This window comes from Tauraco erythrolophus, chromosome 12 (assembly GCF_009769465.1).
Source record: "Tauraco erythrolophus isolate bTauEry1 chromosome 12, bTauEry1.pri, whole genome shotgun sequence".
Classification (NCBI taxonomy): domain Eukaryota; kingdom Metazoa; phylum Chordata; class Aves; order Musophagiformes; family Musophagidae; genus Tauraco; species Tauraco erythrolophus.
This window is the reverse complement of record NC_141476.1, coordinates 2,223,775-2,244,771: the sequence shown is the minus strand read 5'-3', so window position 1 is coordinate 2,244,771 and position 20,997 is coordinate 2,223,775. Positions and strand designations below refer to the sequence as shown.

The window sequence follows — 20,997 nt, the reverse complement described above, 5'->3', positions numbered from 1 at the left end:
ATGTAGTGAGAGGACAAGGGGCAATGGCTTTAAACTGAGAGGGGGCAGATTTAGATTAGATATAAGGAAGAAATTTTTCACTCTGAGGGTGGTGAGGCACTGGAACGGGTTGCCCAGAGAAGTTGTGGCTGCCCCATCCCTGGAAGTGTTCAAGGCCAGGTTGGACGAGGCTTTGGGCAACCTGGTGTAGTGGAGAGTGTCCCTGGCCATGGCAGGGGGGTTGGAACTGGATGATCTTTGAGGTCTCTTCCAACCCAAACCGTTCTATGATTTTCTATGAATCGATGTCAATAGGTTTGTGGACAGATGTCTATACATGCCCAATAGCTCCATGACTCCTTTTGTCATTAGTGTATGTTTTCACAGTTTGAAGTGTAACTACTTTAAAGCCTTAAAAACATCATTACAGGTAAATCAAAAACCCTTCCCAAAAGGGGCAGTGGTTTTCTTCAGTGACAACCTGTAAGGAGAGTCTCCTTGCACCAGTGAGTTCTGCATTCCCAATAAACACTCACCATTCCTCCCGAGACAACACGCTGCACACATCGGTGGGCCCTGAGGGGTTCATTTTTCTGACATCCTTCTGAAAACACGTCACTACTGCACCCTGCACCCCTGGGAGGGCAGAGCCCCCCAGGCTGCCCAGCCGGCCGCACTTTGGGTGCTGGGGCTTCCCATGCTCCAGGCCCAGCGTCTCCAAATAAACCATTGGAGGGGCGACCTACGGCCAAGAGAAAGTCAAAAGAAAGAGAATGAACCAAGTCAGTGAGGTGGGAGGGTGCAAAATAAGCTCTCCCAAAATCAGATGGGTATTACTCTGTGCTCTGGCTTTCAAAGAGGCAAAGCGTGGCAGCTAAATAATTTCAACCATTAATCTCACGCCTCCACACAAAGCAGTCAGGTTTTGTCACCGGCTTTTATTCTGCACTGAACTTGCCATTTGTTGAAGTGTCAATCTAGGTGGCTTTGTTGGAAACCAACAAGGGGAGATTATTCGAGCAATTATGAACTAGAATGAATTGCTTCATTTGAGAAACCCGCAAATAATTAAAAAAAATAATAAAAGATAGCCCTTTTCTTTGTTCAGTAAAACCACTGGTTACAAGCTTTAAATACTAGAGACGCAGGCTGTCCCCAAGACAAGCAGAAAATGCATGCAAGTCTTGGTTTTCAAAATTTTAAATAGTCATGGAAAAAGTAAAAACATTTGAGGCGTTTTCTTGATTTTATTTTGCTGGCGTTTTTCTTGCCACACCAGGATTTACCATTTTTATACTTCAGTTTTCAGAAAGCACGACAAATTTGCATAGAACTACCTTCCAGCTTCGTGCCTGCGGTGGATGTAGGAAGTTGCTGGCAAATCCCTTTGTTTCTAAGGCGTATAAACTGAGACACATGTTAATGTAAATTAAGAACTAAGCCTCTTACCTGTTTCAATACTTTTTGCCTACATTTTCACATCAAGTGCTTAAGAGAACAGGGAGGAGATGCTATAGTGGCCAGTGACAGCAGAAAAATAAATACAGTCCTTATTGGGAAGTGATTATATTTCCATCAGACACAAACTTGGGGAATTTCTTTAATACATCGTAGGGTATGTTAGCCTTGATCCAGCAAAGGATGTGAATAAATCCACATTAGCTAATTGCATTAAGGACAGATGACCAGCCCGTGCCCTGCATCTTCTGCTGCAGGAAGGGAGTAACCTGCTCCTGGACTTCCAATCTCTGAAATGGCCTGGCACTCTCAAAACATTCCTGAGATTAACCAAGTCACGCTCCACTGCACTCCTTGGAACTCTACGAAATTTCTTCAGCTTTAACATGATGAAAGAAAGAAAGTATATTTCTACAGAGACATGCTGGACAGACACACCAGGTACCCAGAGCTAAGTCCCACGTGCTCCATTAAAACTGCCCGTTTTAAAACCACAAGGCTGCGGTGTGCTCCTGGCAGAGAACCTGAACGCTGCGGAGCTCAGCTCAAGGTCTCACTCACACGAGTGTTTCATCAAAATTGCTTGGCCATTGTGCAACAGATCGTGTTTGTTACTGCTACTCATTTCCTCTTCGGTTAAACTGGGAATCCAGCTCATGTGTGCTACCGAGTTCCCTCAGGAGCAGGATCACCTGCTTGTAAGATGCACTGGGTGGAGAAAAGAGAAAACCAGGAGCTGCTAAACACTACTACAACGTGGAAACGAGTTGTAGTTCTGCACTGCAGGTCTCTGCCTTGGTTCCTCGGCAATCAGCCCCACAGTTGGGCTGAGGACACTACCACCACTCTGCAAGCTCCACAGAAACTCTGGGATGTAACCTCGAAACAGAAGTCCATCTACTGAACATTGCGTTTGGGCTTCTTCTCAAGAGAGAAGAGATTCTTCGTTCATGAGATTTTGGCTTGATTTCTCATAGAAGCAAGGCCCAACCAATGGGTTTTTCCAGCACCCTGATTCAAGTACCCACAAGGCACACAGCAGAGAATGTAAATGCACTTTTCCAAAAATTTAGTCCTTGCTGCTGCCTTGCTCAAGGTCATACACCAAGTGGCTGGTGAACAAACAAATCTGCTAACTTTCAGCAGAGTGAAGAATTAAAATCCAATTTAATTCCAGTATCAACCCTGGTGTTTGACACTGTCAAAACGAGTTTCTGTTTTAAAACAACAGTAGAATATGAGTGAGGCAGAAAAATGAGACTGGCAATAAAATGAGACTTCGTAATCCATCTTTTTTTTTTTCTAAAAATTAGACTATTTTCTAAGAAAGGTTGATCTATTAATTAAGCAAACTTAATTCCAAATCCAGTATTTGTGGTTCTGCTGGATTCGCTTGGATTCTAAGTTTAAATTAATAACTGAACAAAGGTTTTCCTGAGGTAGATTCTTCATATTAAACACACAGTACCCAAAAATATCTTAAAACACATCCTACCCTTTTTTTTCTCCCCTCCTCATAATATTGGACTTATTGTGCATAACAAGTTGCACAGATTGGTGAACAGATAGAACAGTATCAGTGTTTCCGTAATTTTATACTTTGCAGTTACTGTTTGATAGAAGTAATCCCTGTAATATCCAGTATCTATTCTTAATGATCATTAAGAAATTATTCTTACAAATTAATCATTTCTCATATTAAAATATAATTGCCAAGAGTACTTTATTGCTCCGTACCAAATGTATCCCTGCTTTTCTACTTGTTTCCTACCCTCTTTTTCTCAATGTATCATTCATCACAAAATCATCAGGACAGTAAGCACTAAATTTTATGTCCTCATGATGTTCTATTTAAACAGTTCATCTGACATTTTAACAGGTACTATAAACCCAGACCGAAAATGAAGCGTGCCAGTAGCTGGGATGTACCAGCATGCGAAGGATTTCAGCAAAGTAAGAAAAAAATGTTCTGAACACAACTGGCAGGTCTTGGCCACTGAATAAAATCAATATTTTTATTTCAAATTATCTTGGAATTGAAATAAAATCCACATCTGTCTTAGCTACTGATTTAATTGATATTGATAGTCCCACATGCTCAGTCTTTAAGATGCACTAAATTTCTGCTAGAATAATCGTACAGTCATCAAGGATCTGCGTTTGATTTACACTCATGCCCAGAGAATTTGTTCCACTGCTGTCCTTGTGACTACTGATGCAAGGAAGGGCTGCACAGGTTTTGCTACAACAATAAAAGAACGTTTTTTCAGCTGCACAGTCAACCAACAAAACCAGAAGAAATACAGGTGCCACACTTAAAAATAAGCACCTTTTTCCCCACGAAACTAGGTTCCCAAGGAACTATAGAGAGAAACAGATTCCAAACAAAAGAAAGGTGTTATTTAGGTCAAAACAAAAATATTCTGTACTTCATTAAATACAATTTGGTTTCTTATTTGGAAGGTTTACAATTCAAGTTCGAATCTACGATTTAACTCTTGTGACTCTCAGATTTTCCAGCCAGTGTGAATGTGACAGTAAAAGACCAACAGAGTGTAGATGCTGCCCTTACACTTCTGTATTAGAACACCACCTAGTAAACGTTGATTATTTCCAGGATTTGGGATAGAGCATGCTGCTAGAACAGAACACGTGAAGCAAAGGTGCATGGACATGTGCTGCTGCCTTCTCAAACGCGGGAGCAAGCACAGCCTGAGGGACCTTTACACAGACCTTCCTGAGCCTCCAATGCCAACATCCCTCATTAAGCCTGCGAGTGTTCTAACAAGCATGTGAGATCGCAGGAAGGCTCATGAAAAAAGAACATCCAAGTTTCAGGATCTGGAAAGTAGATTTAAGCTGCTTTCTCAACTGCTGCCCCTGTCCCCAGGCCTCTTCTGTAGCTCACTGACACCCAAACCGTACCAGCAACTCCTGCTGACTTCAGACCAGACCTCGAACATCTCTGAACATCGCACTCTGTGACAGATTGCTCTGCTGTGCCGACCGGCATTCAAATTATTCCAGTTACCACTACAAAAATATTGCTCCTTTCTTTGACAGATCAAAAGTGGGCACATTACAAAAAGGTCTGTAAGCTGTTACAGATGGCATTTGAGTAAGGCCTGTCCTTTTGCCAAGATACACACCACCCGAATTGCAGAGCCTGACGGAAGTTTAACGATCCACGAGCTGGGACTGACACAGCTCTGCTCCTACTGGGAAACGTCCTATTTAACGCTGGCGGGACGCACTGGGACTGCAGCAGTGTCTGCTGTTTGCCTCCCATGTGGATTGAAGAACTAGCACACAAGTGCCATGCAGAGTCCCCGCTCTCATTTGCTGCACTGTCATCTCTAACCACGTGCCACACAGACGTTCTGACCCGGCCTTATTTCTCTGAACCCAGAAACGTTATTTTTGGTGTTCTGTTTAGTCTCAGAGCTTTTCTGCTTCCTTTGCTGGCCTACTTGTCTGGGGATTTCTTGCCATCGAAGCTTTGTTCAGAGGAAGTCCATCCCACCCTCAACATCAGGCACGAAAACTTTGTTTTGGTGGATGCTCAACTGCAGATAAATAGAAAAAGAACAGGAGTCGAGAGAGACAAACAGGGGAAAAAAGCCCTTTCAAATTCTTGAAAATGGTAAGGATACGTAGTTTAAACCTTTCCTTTTGGAGGCTGGGCACAAGTAGAAGGGAGTTTACGATTCCCTTCTCTTTTCCATTAACATCAACGCCAAAGCCTGATTTCATTCAAGGAAGTTATGGGAACATTTTACTTCACTGTAGTGAGATGACTTTCTTTACTAAATCATTTATAGGAGGACTATTCAAAAGAATCTCTGTCACAAAAATGGGAAAATGAGAGAGACAATTTCTAATTTTTAACAAACTAGCAGGGGAAAGAAAAGCATGTTAAACCCAAAGGAAAACAGATATGAAGATGAGTCAAAAAGGTTCGTTCCCATGACACGCTTCCAAACCATCTGTATTACAGCTAGCTTAAAGCTTGAACAAAAGGTCCTTTTCAGACTGGAAAAGCTAAATTAGGTGAAAATAAGACCTTTGAGATTTTTTTATATGCATCAACCTTTGATTTAAGAAATTAACTTAGATACTTCCTATAGCATATGCTGGATTTTGATGAGCTGCCTTGTTTCAACAAGGGGAGAAAGGAAAAAAAAAAATTTCCACCTAAGTGGAATATTTTCAACAGAAGCACGCACACACTTCTGGAAAACTCCACATCCTAAACTGACCTTCTCATTCCTGGTTTGCCGTGCAGGAGGCCGCAGCAGCACGCATGCGCACGCTGTCTGCCCCGTGCCAGATGAAAGTGATTCATTGCTCTGAACGCTCGGCAGCAGATGCCAGAAAATCGAATATCATCTGAAGAGAGATAAACTAAGGCTGCAGTGTTGAATACCTTCTAAGAGATTTGGAGGACTGTATTTTAAAGCAATACACTGTTTTTAATGCAGCTCATACACAGAATTTTACTATAAAAAGAGTTCCATGTTTTCAAAACAGTATGAAGGGGATTATTGGGTTGCATTTTTCTTAAGAGTAAAAAAAAGCATGAGGTTTGCTCTGCTGTTCTCCAGCGAATTGGTACAAAGCAAGTTCTTATTTTGCTGGCTCAGGCAGGACAAGAGCAGGCAGTACAAAAGGTTACCATAATGTTGACAACTTTTCCATCACCAAAACAGGTGTTAGATTAGAAACACAGACCACAAGATGGAAAATCTTCTGCCGTAAGTCTCCCGAGACCACTCTCTCTCCCATTACAAGGCCACATAATGGCAGGGGCTATTGATTGGGGTAACTCGACGAGCACCTGCAAGGTGATGGGGCACACAGGTCCTCCAGGAGCACACACATGACCTGATCCTGATGTGACACTGAAGGCAGCACACTGAGAAAGGAGGGCCTGCCTTTGCTTTCCTGCTTGCGTACAGCAGCTTTTACACCACTAGAGCTACAGGCCAAGGTTGTTCAAGTGCCCGAGTCCAACATTAAGGACAGTAAATGGAACATCCTTATCCACATGACTACATAAAACTCATGGGTACCATCTATCTGTGGTAGTAAAGGCTACAAGACCTAGAGCTGGATGCAACAGAGCCCACAAGTCAGAGATGTGGAAGTACTAATCCAAAGTTAGTGACCTTGAGAAGCTAAGACAAATTCTTCTCACGTCAGCCCACCTATTGATTCAGTTCCTTTTGCTGCTTGTACTATTGCAGTTAGAACTTCGCTTTCAAATCTACAACATCTTCAGAAACTTTAGAGAAGTAGAAGTCCCCTAATTTTTGTCCTTCCCAACTCCTGTCTCTTGCAGGCATATGGTCTCTGAGCAGAACATCAGACAAATCTGTTCCTTTATTAATTATCCACAAGACTTAGCTGCTACAGGTCCTCTAAACAAGATTTTGTCTCTAAAACAGACAATAGAAAATTTCCATTTCATCATATTAACAAGGCACAATAAAAGCATAGTCTAGAAGAACGCACGCATTAATATTTCCAGGAAATATTAGCCTTGGACTTGTCATCTTTTGCAAAGGAACTTCTCAGATCAAGACACCAAATACATACAAGAAGGAGCATTATTACGTAAACTTCAGCACTGATAAACCTCTAGTTTGACAAAGAATCCAGTACCAGCCCTGCCAAGAAATTGCAACGATTTAAGAAGGTACAGAAGTGATGCTCAGCACATTGCATTTTTAATAGAAGAACGGGATGGTTCATACCCAACACTGCATCGTATTAACTGGAGTGTTAGATCAACCACGAAACATTTCTAGCTTCTGTTGTAGCTATACTCTCACTGCACTAATTCCAAAACATTCGTACACAACCAGTCCTCCTCCTTGTACGCACCTAGAATAAAAATCATTCACACCATGAGTAATTACAGGATTAATAACCATAAAACTAGATATATTATTTTATTAAAGTCATTAATTTTTGAAGACTATTGGTCTAATTACCTTTTAGAAGGTGGAAAGACAAAGATTCTTTTCTAAATCCTTCAGGTTTATTCTTCCTATGTATAAAAGCCAGTACAGGAATTCAAACCTCACTGTATACCTGTCTGGGGATTTCTAAACTGATCTGGCTGTTCCTACAAGTTCCCCTACAAGCCATCTGCCTGGAAGTATGACCTGACTTCATCTCACATAACACTGGCTCCTAATCTTCCTCTTCTTGCACTTCTCTCTGCTACATGAATTAATTGCTAGCTATTACAATCACCAGTCCCAGCTGCAAGGTAAGTTCACACCTAACTACCCAGTTTCTTGTAAGGTTGTATCTAACCTACCATCGACAGACCAGCCACTCACCGACACAGGTTTGCAAAGTGTTATTCTTCAGTACTCAGCACTTACACACAGGTGTATGTTTGGTTTTTTTTTTCCAATATGCCAACATCAGCCTTTAAATAACTTCTTATAACTATGCATCTGTAAAACGGGCATCAACCGCCAATATGCCGAGTCAAGAATGTAACAGCAACTCAAGAAGTGACCCGAGAATTGCCATATTGGTAATTAAATCCACAGAAAAACCTCCAACAACCACTCGGAGCAAGGAACTATTTTGATTTTTGGAAGGCAGAGTGCGTGTCTTACTTCTATCCAAAATTATGCTGACAGTAATTCTGCACCTTAATGGTAACATCCCCAGGTTGGTGAGTCACGTAACATGGAGACACGGACACTACTATAGGAAAGGATAATTCAGTACCAGAAAAAACAGTGGAAGGGATGATTGAACAAGTTGTTCCACATTTTGGTTACCCCATCTACAATGTTTTCTTTACAGAACACAAAATTTTAAGAGAGGGACTAACTGAAGATTTATGAATCCAATACTACTTCTGGAAATATTACGCTGTTCATCGTCAGATTCAATCAGCCCCTGCAAACTGAAGGTAAGCAAATAGTCACAGGAGCCAGCACAGTCCCAGTTCCATCACGATTTCCCTGAATCAATGAGCTACAAAGCAAACGTTTGCCCACAAGCACAAGCAGCAGCAGCCCTGCCTGCACTGCCACTGATCATGACTAATAGAGACCTGCCACGGGAATGGATCGCACGGAATGAAAACGACTGCTACGCAGCTTTCTTTCATTTGTTTCCATTTTCAAGTAATAATGCAATACAAAATTGGACGTTATTTTTAGCTGCTAGAACAGGTGGCATAAGGAGAAAAATAATTTAAAATCTTATTTGTATGAATACGTGATCCTGTTGTGCAATATTCTTCACTTTGTACCAACAAAACGTAGAATTAATTGATTCTGAATAAACTGTGCTATTTTATCACCTAAATTTCCCGCTACACAACCATACCCTTGCACTCAGCAGGCAGCAGAGCACACCCACTCTGACACTCATCATGCTGGGTTGGTCACGTTAGACCACCGACTTCTTCCCGGGGCAAGGCCTGAACCAGAACTCATGGTTTCTCATTCTTAACTCATGGTTTAGATCTCAGTGGCTTTCCAGCTCCACCTGAGATCTTTTAAAGAAGTCAGAGAACACACATTTGGAGAGCTGCCCCACCAGTACAAGGCCCTGGGGTTGCAGTGGGGCACCATACGTATACCTTGGCCATTTATTTTCCTTCTATCAACTTTAAACACCATCCTTTGCTGGAGCTGCTTTGCTGAGGCAGCAGCTGAGAAGCTCCATGTGGATAATTCCATCAGTGCTCCTCCAGACCTCCTCGTTTGCTGGAGCTGACATCCCTCTCTCTCATCACTGGGTACTTCAGCAATGATAACTGACTGAATGAAAAATGTCTTCCATGAAAATCCTTTAGGGCTACATTAACATACTCAGCTAATACAACCAGTTTCAAAGCGTGTCTTCATCCCTACTCAGATCTGTGCTGTGCTACCAATTCTGGTGGGTCACAACCCAGGCAGGCTGCTTTGTCTCAGTAGATGACTTTGGGCAAATACTGCTTTTGAATAACTACGCACTGCTTGCAACAGATACTACCTCTAATTCGTGTTATTTTTGGTTTTCTTCTACGGCCATGATTTTTCTTTCCAATTAATATTTTGCTGCTTGTGATATACAGAATGAGAAGACTTTACTCTTGACCTTGATTAGCACTACTGAATTTCAATTGTTATATCTCTAACAAGCAGTTCTGGAAGCCACAATTTTGCAGGTCCTTGTGTTACAGCCTTAGGAATCAAACCAAGCTTTTGGGCTGTTACTCCTGGACTCTGTAGTACTGGTCATAATACCCTTGTTTTCCCTGATACTGGTGTGACAGGATGCAAGACTGAATGAATTAGTTTGATCTTTCACCCTTTCTATCATGGCATCAGTGAAACTCCTTTCTTGCCTACGAATAGCAGTGATAACATTGGCAGCAAAGAAGCACGGATTAGACAAGAGAGAACTAAAACTAAAAAAATTCTTAGGAGATAAGAAATTTAAAAACTTAATTCCTGAAAAGAAATACACAAAAGCAAACAGAGCTCTATAAAAAAATATGTTATATGCCTACTGCCACAGGGGACAAGCCAAAGGATATATAGATGCCAAACATCAATCAAATTGTGCTCCGAAAATTAGATGAGAACTGATTTTTGCACATACATGCAGTAATTCAGCGTTCAGATGAATTTATTACAAATACAAGGCATGTGATATTTGTCACTATTTCTCGTTTCCTGCTTCCATCTGTTTAGACCCAGCTGAAATCTGCTACTGTACCTTATTCAACCCCTTTTCTCTGGGTCTGTCTGATTACTTCCATAAAAGGTGAGCAATGAAAAGGCTAACGTTAGATCTGGTGCCAGTATTTTCTACATAAAGAATTACAGTGCCATTTTTGTGGGCTTTAGAGACAAGCAAAATGCCCAGCAAATTAAAACCAAAATAAAGCAGAAGGAACCCAGCTTTCACAATCTGCTTCTAAGGCTGTTACACGCCATCGAAGCAGTGCCATTCTTCAGCAGTAAAACCCAAATGGAATCTACAACTAACCTCACCGAGAGAAACACGAAGCATCACAAGACAGAGAGGAACAGGCTGATTTACTGGGATCTTTCATACATGGAAGCTGAAATAGACTGGACTTTTAATTGCATAAGCAACTCACTGCAAATACTAGCTAGATAATTTATTAAAATGAAAGCCATCAATGTTATATCTCTATTACAAGTGCAGAAAGAATATGGATGAGCGTATTCTATTACTTGCTTTAACTATTTGGGAGGACCCACATTATGCAAAATTACTGAAGCTAACGGATATTGCAGCAAGGTCCTCCTCAGTTACCTACATGGAGCTCTCCAAGTTAAACTGACACCATAAACGCACAACTGGCTACAAAAAGCTGTCCATCACTATCAGAAACACCAGGAAATTCAAGTGCGCCATGTCCTCTCAACATTGTCGCAACCTACTTTTGTTTCCCAAAGTTTATGCTCTTGACAACTGGTTAATCTTCTATTACCCAGTTTGGGATTACAGAAGTCAACTATTCCAGATATAATGACAGAAAAGTCCAAACCAAAGTTTAAATAATGAATAACATGAATACATTATCTAAACAATTGTTCTCAAGCCCTTTACTCTCCACTTCTTCACCAGTAATTTTTGATCCATACAATATGGCAGTTTTCCAACAGGACACAAACAAGGCAATTATTTAACCCACTGGTAATGGCTTCTGTGACACAAATGGTCAGATACCATTACCACAGCTGTTTCCTCTGGTTTTAAAATTATAAATTCTTAGTTTCTTCAGGGAACAGGTCAGACTAAACTGGGAGAAGCCTTCAGCAAGGCTACAAGGGAATAAATTCTACACAGCTCTGCTAGGAGTCTTCTCACTAGAACAGGAATGAATCAATCTAACTGGATACCAAGGAGACAACAAAAATTTAAATGACAATTTCACGAGAAAGAAAATGCAGAATGAATACTAGGGAAACAGAAGCAGAATAGATGGACAACTTAAAATGACAATGTAATTAACTAACCACAAAACATTCTCAAGGTTCTCATCTAGAAGAACTGCTGAGTCATGTGTCAGCCCTGAAAAGTGACCCTCCTGAAACTCTCCTGGGAGACTCCTACAAACAAACCTGTGGACAGCAATAAGGGTCAGCATATTTTATTAAAACATTCTGCACATGTTCCCTTTATCAATACAGACACCTGCACGTGGCAACTGCACGTTAATAACACGGCAAGGTTGGCTGTTAATGGGTTCTGTGACTCTCGCCACATCTGTCTCCATTTCTCAGCTGGTACAAGAAACCCTGCAGTGCTCTCCAACACTTCCCTGGCAGGAAAACAATCCCCAGCCCAGATGTTCTCCTGCATCTTTTTACTTACTACAAGATCAATTAGTATCCAGATATTCATAGGAAAAATATTTATATTCTACTTTCTAAGGAGATACAATGTTCTATTTTGTTGCAAGACTTGAAAAAAACAAGAGTTGGGTAAAAATTTTGTTGGGGTTGTTAGTTTTTTACTATTCACTTATATCTGCAGGAATTCTGAATGTCATCACGCCTCTTCTCCCCTGCCTGCCTCCCTCCCAGCGCTGCTACAGACAGGTCACTGGCTTTAAAAGGTTTCTTTTTCAAATGCTGGAAGAAGGATGGGTGAGGGAATCTTTCATGTGCCCTTTGCAAAATCTGTACAATGAGAGTTTTAAGGTTCTTTTTTAGGTTGTTCTAAACCATTCTAGGAGAAACATTTACACATTCTTAGCCTTGAGGAGAAACAAAACAATTTTATAACGTTTAAATTAAACAAGGCCAGTAGCTAATACTAAAAGCTGGCATTTTACCAACTGCCAAAACCAGATCAATAAATAACCATCCTAAACTACAGAAAAAGAGGCTCAGCAATGTGTTATCTGTAACCTGCCATCCAGAGAAAGGACACGGGAGGCACAGTGTGCTATGTAGATGATGATGTTGCAGTGGGAAAACGTAGGTTTTCTGCACGCTCCGTACGAGCAGTTTCTTTTGCTGCCACTGAAGATGACAAGTAGCAACCCACCTTGCCTCCTGGGAGCACATCTGCCGCAGGAAGATGGGAAGCTACAAGCTGCTGAAGGCTGGGAGGGCGCTTTGAGGAAAGAGCCAGGGGTGCCTGCCCTGTTCTGAATTCCAGAGGCATCCGCTGCTGCCCGCTGCGGGAGACAGGCGGCGGTGCTGGATGGTTGGACATTGGCAGAGGGGATCTCCCACCCGTGTCTCCATGAGTCCGTGAGCACTGCAACAGGCAGGAAATCAGAGAAGGGCGTTTAGCAGGACAAGGTAAACACAACTGGTACAAAATTGTTAGAAGTCAACCTTAAATCTCACATACGAGGCTTCCTCTGCCTGAAAGCAAAGAATTTATACAGGAAAAAAGGAAAGCTGGAAGATGTGCTCTAAAACAGACTATACTAGACAAAACCTGTATGGTGAGTCTAATTTCAGGAAGCAGTTTTGAAAGGTTTCTGGCACACAGGATGACCCCTAACAAATGCTCTGCACAAGTAGGCAAACACACCCAAGGTTAAGCAGCCACAGCTGCCAAATCTGCTGCCACAAGAAAGAACTTTAAATCCACTATGGGAGACAGTACCAGTGCCACAGCCCAACATATCTTAACCCACTCCCTTGGCATGCTTAGCCCCTTTCTTTCAAGCTTTGTATTTTACTGGAAAGCTAAAATTTGCTGTAAACATAATTCGAAATTAGCTATCAGCCTTCAACTATGGCTAACTCAGGCATTTCAATATCCAGAGAAAAGTCCAGGGAAATACCCTGAGCATGGATAGCTGAAAGCGCCAAGTAGGACTGCTGTTAACTACTAAGGACAGTTGTTTGGAGACCACCAAATAAGGCACATTCAAAGCCATTTTCCACTTGACAGCACAAAACAGGAGCCCAGTGACCAGGAGGGATTTTTTTGGTTGTTTTTTTGGGGGTTTTGTTTCAAATAAGTAAAGGGAATGACGAGATCCGGCTTGAAATGCATGAAATGGTACCATCTGCCTCTTGACCACTGGGCTGTTCGACAAGACATTCATCTGAAGTGTGAAAAGTGTTCCTCCTCTGCTAGAAGAACAGCTTTTCAACCTAAACCCGAAAGTTCTCTGCTCTTACATCTGCACCGCTTCACTTCTCATAAAATACTCCTGAGCATCAGAGGCGTAGGTAACACCTATGGAGCAGCCTCAGTCCTGCTCCAGGGATGTAGGACTTCCCACCGAGCACAATTCCAACTGCACGAGGGTCTCACCTGCCCAGACAGCCCAGCAGCTGGGGAGTCACACACACGAACTAGCTTACAACTGCTCTGCCAGAGGGAAAGGTCGAGCCCAGCACCTACATGATAGATAAATGGCACGGCCGCTAGCCTGCTGGAAAAGGAACAGACATTACCACTTCACCTTTCCCCAGCTGAAAAAACACTTGCCAGAACTTACGACCGCCGCAGAATAAATAGTATTTCTGGCATGTTTACTATCTTGCCCCAAGAAAATACTGAGGGCTGTAACGCAGGGCTCACCAATATCTATAGAACAAATAACAGGAGATGCGTTTGGATGGAGCACTGAATACAGCCAAGGAACTACTGCAGATGGTTTCGCAAACCAGTTACACGTTACTGGATTTTTAATAAGTAAGACTGTGAAATGAGAAAGTGAAAACAAAAGAGTATTGCAGGACCAATTGCTAATCACAAAGGTCTGTGACAGATTTTTTGGCTATTCATAGTGAATTTCAAAAAAATACCTAGCACTACTACATGTTTTAATAAATATTAAGCAAATTTTTAATAAATTAAACTATTCACAAGTACTGCAAACCAGTTATATCACAGCGGGCATACACGTGGCTGAATCAGGGCCACATTACTCCTCCTATCAGCTCAAAAGACCATCACGATATTGTGACTTGCTGCATTGAAATCTTCCCACCCAAAAACTTGTAAAAAGTGTCTTGCACTTCAAATAGCTTCATCTTGCCTCTTCAAGATCTGTGCTGCACGCTGCACTGTCCCACCACTGACACTATTATTGTCTTTTATTTAGCCAGGCACTTCTAAATTGTTTTACAATGCAATAAACAGAAGGTCAAGTACAGAAGTTATTTATAACATCAAAACAGCCACTGCTTCTTGTTCTCACCTCAGCACACTGCTGCAATGCTTCGCCACACTCTGTGACTTGCTCTTTCTAGCAATTTATTACCCCAAAAAGAGAAATGGCTTATCCCTGGGTTATTTTAAAAACAGGATCACGTAAAGGTCTAACAGTCATTAGGTCAATGACCTCAAATAAAAAAAATAGGACAGGAAAGAGTTGGGCAACTCATCTCACCCCCAGAGAAGTGGCAGAGAAACAAGTGATTCATTGATTAGTGGTATTATTTTCTCCTTTACCCAAAAGCTTTACTATCTGGATTTTTTTGCAGATTAAAAGAAGTGCCTTGTTAAAACATCACCCTTTTCTGCCTCTAATCATCCTTGCCTTTAATTACTTTACACGGAACTTTTCACAGATTTAAAAGTCCATGGAGACCAAGGACCAAGGGGAACACTCAAAAAAAAAAGTAACAGGAAAAAGCATTGCTAAGGATTAACATAAGTGGTTGAGTGTTGATTGTTACAAAAGATGCAGTGCACAGAGCACTGTAAATAACAAAATTGCAATGCCTTTTTTCTTCCTGAAGTGCAATTACTGTGAACAGCATCCTTGGAATTCAAGGATTTTTCATAAAGAAACTACTTGGCACACACGCAAACTCCATGTGAAAACGAAGGATCACCCACGTCCCAGTGGGTCAGCCTGAGCCGGCGGCTGCGGTGTAGGGGGACCCCAGCAGGGGCTGGCTGGGGCAAGGAGAGGGGGCGAAACGGGACACAAACTCTTCCAAATATTGAAAATGGCAATAGTCGAGACTGAAAAAGATCCCAACAGGAACTCAGACAACAGGATGTGAATATACCAGTGAGGACCAGCACGAACAACCATGCTGATGGAGACCAGGTATCTGCAAACAGCCTGTCTGCCAAAACTGCTCTATTAGCCATTTGCTACGCTGCTGGGATGTCTGAATACTAAAAATACAGTGATTTAAAACATAACTTATTAAGCTTTGAAGGGGCATTTTTAACTGTGTTTTTAATTAGGGAGTAAAATTTTTTCAAGGAGTGAGATGCTGTACACGCTATTTTCAGGAAAATTTACTTTTTCTACTTTGTGGTGTATCCTGCGTTAAGTACCTGTTCATTCTCAAATTGCACTGTCCCTGAACCACGACCATCTCAAAACAAGCTTGAAACACAGAAACCCCACTCTCTAACTGCCTCATTTAATACTCACAGTGAAAATCAGGAGTGCTTCTAGGAAGAATGAAAGCCACTTGGCCCAGCGTGGGACAATCCCTCCACTATACCATACTCCCTGCCAGGCTGACTAATTAGTTTTTTGAATGACCCACGTGTTTTTGTCACAATCACCTTAACTACTGAGCTATTCTACACTTTTTAATTATCTGGAACAAAATAAAACAAAAACCAAGAGAATTACCCTGAAACATGCAGTTAAAACAGAGAATAAATTTGCATACCAAGAGAATAAAGCTGCATACCATGTAGTGACCACAAGGTCCTTAGAAGACACCAAGCAGAAAGGGAATAAAATGTTTGTTGAAATGAATTATTTAAAACGAACAGATTGGTGCTAAGCAAAGAATAACAAGAAGAGTTTAGCAAACAACATGGGGAAAGAAGGTTTTAAAATGATGTGTCTTTGGAAGACTAAAGAGACCAGTATTGGCTCTGAACTTATTTGCAAGATCCTGTAACAACTCAGAAGTTGATGTCAAGATAATGCAACATTTCCCACCTTACCACAAGGTGGGTCTGTCCCAAGTTTCCACTTAACTCTCCAATTTCTAGTGTCACAACTCAATCAGGTTTGTTAGGACTCAAAGGCCTCTAAATGCCACATGTCAGGTCACTTTATTAGGGAACAGGTAAATTCTTTCCTTCTGCAGGTGGACTGACACCCTTCTACAAACACTGGTACAGATATTGCTGCGTGACCCAGAAAACTGAAGGACAGTACGTAATGCAGGTGAAGTCTCTTGAATTCCCAGGTCACTCTAAAGATCTGTTACCCCCAACTATAAATTTCACATGAGCCAAACTGGGGAAGAGGGTTTGAATTTCCAGCTGCCTCTCCAGAACGGACCCTGCTGGTACCTGCAACAAGAGTGCTGTTTTGGCATACAAGGTATGGAATCTTGGGTGGTTTGAAGAAAACACACATCAACTGAGCTCAAGAGGTCTGTCTGTTTTCTTTCTAAACCACACTTTCAGAAGGGGTATGGAAGACGTAAGAAAAATCACTATTAAGTACACATTTTAAATTATTATTTTCACTTTGTGAAAAATAGGGTCAGGATTAACAATTCAAACCAACATGGAAATAAAACACCAGAACAAAGAATAAGATGTCAAGGCACTTCACAGAAACCGATGCATCAGCTGGATACTGGACTTAACAGCACCAGAAAAATCCTGACATTTTATTTACTAATGGTTCAACAGAAAATAACACAATTATCTTCCAATGATCCATAAACTGACATAAAGCTGAGACTACGCTGGGGGTAAGAGGGCTGCTAAACTCAGAGCCACAAAACCAGAAAAGGTTTGCAGCAAGAAGTAGCATTATTTTCTAAGTTTCAGTCTATTTCCTGTATTTTTTAAATAATTTAACACGATGAAGACGGAGGTATCTTTATGACACTGCTCATTTACCAGTGGTGTAAGTAACTATTTTTTATTTACTTAGTTGCACACATTTCTTCCCTACAGAGATTCAGACGACCATAATGCACCGATTGCTGTAAAGAGTTGGTTTAAGCTTTTTGGTTTTTTCCCCCTGAAAACGTGTTTTGGGCCAAATGATTCAAATACAAAGGCTCTAATCTGAGCAGTGGTTTCTTTGATCTCTTACATCTTGTGGAATACTGGGAAATTGTGAAATATTGGGAATTGTGAAAGCTTCATGGAAGTGCTTAAGGACTAATAATTAATAATGAAGATAAACACAAGAAGTCCTGAGATTTGCTCCTTTCCTCAGTACGGTACCAACACTCACAAGGCTGTGCATACTTTTTTTGTTTAGTATGTGTCTCAAGCATTTATCTTATTGATTTATTAGAGATTTCATAAATACTGAAAAGGAACCTTAGAGATCACATCCAACAATTTGATATTATGCATTAATAATATCACATTAACAACATGATATTACCCAAGATAATATTTATCTTATAGATTTCTCTGACACTCATGCTCTTTGATTTAAGTCTTTCAAGGGGACTCAGACCTCTCCTTTCCTCAAAACCTTTCCAGATTCACAGATGTAACATTCCCAGCTCCTTTGGTTGGAAGCAGGAGAGCACACTACTTCTAAATCAGTCTTTTTTAAAGGTTCCTGCATTTTCATCAGATAAAGACAAATAGTAAATACCAAAAAAAATCCCTTTAAGTGACAGAAAGGCCAGGAAAAGATTACATAACCCAAGGCAAGTAAATTGGTTTCCTTTTTCAAAACAATCTTATGTTCTACCAAAAAAATAATTTTTAACTTAAAAATACATGGTAAAGGGCATGCAACTTCCATAACAGCAACTGAAAGAAAAAAACATCATCCCCTGTAGGCAAGAGGAAGGTCAATTTTGCAGAATTTGTCAGCAAACAGACTAAGAATTAGGACTCATCACAAAAGGGTCTTAAAAGGGTGTAATTTTGAGTCTCTCTCTCAAAAAATAAAAAGTAACCACAAAGTCCAGATACAAAACTCAATAATTAATAGTAGACCAGGTTGAAGAGGAAGGTAGGAGCAGAGGAGGATTTTCCTCACACGCTGTGTCAGCATTCTGCTAACAATAACCTGTCTTCACCAGGAAGCCCAACGTTCTTTGCCGGAGCCCTCGCGATCCGACTGAAGTCGGTGCTTTGGAATCCTGGTGGGAAGCTGAGGAGTGCCTTCGGCTGCAGCACCACCACGCAGAACAAGAACCTGCCCTACCCGACTGTGCCAGCTGCTAAAACAGATTTCAGTCCCTCTACCATCATGGCAATCAAGCAGATCATTCCCTGCACCATCAGAAGCTCATAAAGGTCACTCATTCATTGGAAAAAAAAAAAAAAGGAGGGGAGAAAAAATAAAAAGCACCTGAAAGCATACGGCAAGAGGAACAGGAAGGGCCTCCTGCGATGCAGTGAGATAAGAACAGGACGTTGTCAAGATGGAACACAAACCACCAACTTTAATTTCATTGCTTTGTGGGTTTTAGTTTAAGGCCCCACGTTATCTTAATGTGCTTCCTGGCTCCCGTAATTAAATTCACTAATCCCCAGTCTTAAAGCATCAGCAAGTTAAGCTAATTTAAAGTTAGCACCTGAGCTTACATCCTCTTTTTTTTTCCCCCCTTTAGCAAAGAAAAAAAATTATTGAACCCTTTCTGTGACAAGTAGATATTTTTGTCTCTACTTTAATCGCTCCTCCTTCACTGCTCTCATTCTGTACTTCAGGGGTTAGGAAGGAGGCTTAATATATTAGTTTGTGAAGATTTAGATATATCTGGATACTTAACCAAGCTACAGAAAACCATCTCACAATACCCTCACTGCACGGCTGGTTGATACTCCCACGCTGCATTTGTAAACTCGCATATGTGTTTAGTATCTCTCATTTCTGTGTTTCAGGGCACTGGGATTCCTGAAGGTAATATCTGAAAAACCAGTGCGTGTCGTACCTTCAAATCCCATGATCCTGACAGGCATCACACGCCGAGCAGGATCAGTTCACCATCAACCTGCACACTGCAGACAAGCACAGTTACCAGATAAAAATCTCAAGGAAACATGGCTAGCTGGAAAAATAAATTCACCCCATTATCTGCAAAGAAATCACCTGAGTTTCTCCATCACTTCAAAATAATGTACCTAGGTGATCTTTTTAATTATACTGAGAACATTTCTCCAAATATTTCCAACTCTACAATCTTCCTCTAGCCTTTTCTATCAGCAGCATTGACCATCTTATTGCTCAATTTTAGCTTTGGCAATTATTTGTCCTCAGCTTTCAGTTCCTTTTTGTGGTTCCAATTAACACAGTGTCATTTGCTTCCTGTCCAAAGCCATGGCATGGGTTCATAGGATTTCCTCAGCTACTCCCAGCCACAGCACAGCAGGACACGGGCAGAAAGAGCATCTGCAGCAGCAATCACCCAGGATAACGTGATCCTCAGCCAGGCTGTGCCACACAGTCTGGGCACAAATGAGCTACAGGCTGGTGCCTTCACGTGCCTATCAAGGTAATACACCCAAGAGGCTGATGTGGGAGACACTAAATGCTGCAAGGTCTGTTTTTCCTGTAGACTGACAAAAATCATTGGATGTGATCTCTAAGGTTCCTCTTCAGTATTTATGAAATCTCCAAGCTAGCCCCAAAAACTCAGTAAGGGCTGTTTAACAATGCAGCGTTAAAAAACAATCTCATTTCATGCCATACTTCATTAATCTTCATAGCTCACGATTTTCTGGTAAAGCTTCTAGTTAATGCACCATTTACCAAATGGATTTCTCCTCAAAACACTTTTTAGATGCCACACAGTTATCTTTGTCCTGTTCTTTTCCAGATGCTTCTCAATCAATGCAAATCCCAGTAACACAATATGTGCAAAATGAATAGAGACTTTTCTTTACTGTACTTCTTACTAAACACCAGAAAAGAATACAGACTTTTCCTGTCGAAAAGGATCACCCGTTGACATCAAGCCTGCTAAATACACTGAACGATAAGGTTCATTAAACAACATCTGACCAGAAGCTTATTTTTCATTAGAATCAGTTCAGAAAATCCAGCTTCAAAGCCCGCAGCGCACCGTTACCCTAGGTATTTGTCCAGGTAAACAGCAAGCTGTGGATCAGAAACCACATTTTCAAGACATCCATGTTTTGTGCCCTCAACCTTAACTAACGTGACCTCCAGCAAAGTGTGCCTCCAGCAGGGGTAAGAGCCCCCAGCCAGCTCCAGCTAACCCAGTTGTTTTCAAACTATAGGTCAGTGCCACGTGCCTGAATAGTTCCGTTTCGACATCGCAGACGAGGGGCCTCGGTTATCTTCATGCACAAAGCAAAGTTGGGGAGGCAGATGAAGCAGCAAGATGTCTGTATCCCACCCACACAAACGCAATGGCCACCCCAGAAGGAGAGTTAACTGTAATCCCTCTGCATCCACAGACAGACCTCTCCACTCGGTGTGGGGAACCACGCTGGAAGTTTGGAACTCCTGCATCTAAGGGAAATAAAACCTCCGTACGTCCTATTACGCAGAAGGGTTGTCAAGATTTTGTGTCGCCTCCTGTTCCCCAGACTGGCCCCTTCGAGCTCTCCCACCAGTTAGATGACACATCAGTTCTTCCAGCTGGGAAAGCAAGCTCTCCAAGCCAACAGCTTGGTCTACTTCATACATAATATCTC

General features: G+C 41.5%; 1 protein-coding gene across 1 annotated transcript in view; it reads right to left on the bottom strand.

Annotated features, from left to right (window-relative positions):
* Positions 1 to 20,997, bottom strand: part of LOC147527958 (uncharacterized) — a 119,462-nt gene that overhangs the window by 82,870 nt on the left and 15,595 nt on the right. The window contains exon 3 of the mRNA XM_086619068.1: positions 12,493 to 12,708. Within this exon, the coding sequence (XP_086475194.1) occupies positions 12,493 to 12,663 (171 nt within the window). The 5' untranslated portion in view covers positions 12,664 to 12,708. The remainder of the gene's footprint in view (positions 1 to 12,492; positions 12,709 to 20,997) is intronic.